The 621-nt window shown below is 52.8% G+C and overlaps 1 protein-coding gene across 1 annotated transcript in view; it reads right to left on the bottom strand.

Moving 5' to 3' along the window:
- LOC311244127 (sodium/hydrogen exchanger 8-like) overlaps positions 1-407 on the bottom strand; it is a gene marked incomplete at its 5' end in the record, with an annotated part of 30,059 nt that extends 29,652 nt beyond the window's left edge. Inside the window, one exon of the mRNA XM_084333537.1 lies at positions 382-407. Within this exon, the coding sequence (XP_084189663.1) occupies positions 382-407 (26 nt within the window). The remainder of the gene's footprint in view (positions 1-381) is intronic.
- Between the last annotated feature and the right edge of the window lie 214 nt (positions 408-621).

The raw sequence follows: 621 nt of genomic DNA on the forward strand, positions 1-621 counted from the left end.
AGACGCACAAATGTAAACTTTATGTGCCACGGTGTCCTCGGTGTCCTCCTCCTCCTCCTCCCGTCCCCAAGTCTTTGTTTGTCCGTCTCCACCTCCTCTGCTTCACCTCCTCTTTCTACACTTCAACTTTGACCTTTGCATCACCAGAAAATTAATAGCCCGAACAACATCTGAAGCCTTCGAAAGCCTGTTCTAAAGGTGGTATAAATAACACTGCGATCCTCCCTCCCTCCCTCCCTCCCTCCTCCTCTGCCTCCTGCCTACATCCTTGTCCTGATCTTACCCCTATCCCTTCGCGCCTCTACCTGGATGAGGGTAATGACTGGGAGCTACACCTGTGTGTCTGTGTGTGTGTGCGCGCGTGCGTGTGTGCATGCTCACATGTGCATGGGTGCCTGCATGTGCATTCTCTAGTGGCATGCGTGTGATGAGAGCTCTCATTATGGCCCGCATTAGCACCCTGCCTAGCTCTGATTAGTCCCCCACTGAGCAGGAATCCACAGGACACTTTAGTGTGTGTGTGTGTGTGTGTGTGCGTGTGTGTGCGTGTGCGTGTGTGTATGTATGTGTGTGAGCGTAAGCGTGAGTATGAGAGAGAAGGAGCGAGCGAGAGAGAGAGAG

Source organism: Notolepis coatsorum, assembly GCF_963971535.1.
Source record: "Notolepis coatsorum genome assembly, chromosome: 17".
NCBI classification, from domain to species: domain Eukaryota; kingdom Metazoa; phylum Chordata; class Actinopteri; order Aulopiformes; family Paralepididae; genus Notolepis; species Notolepis coatsorum.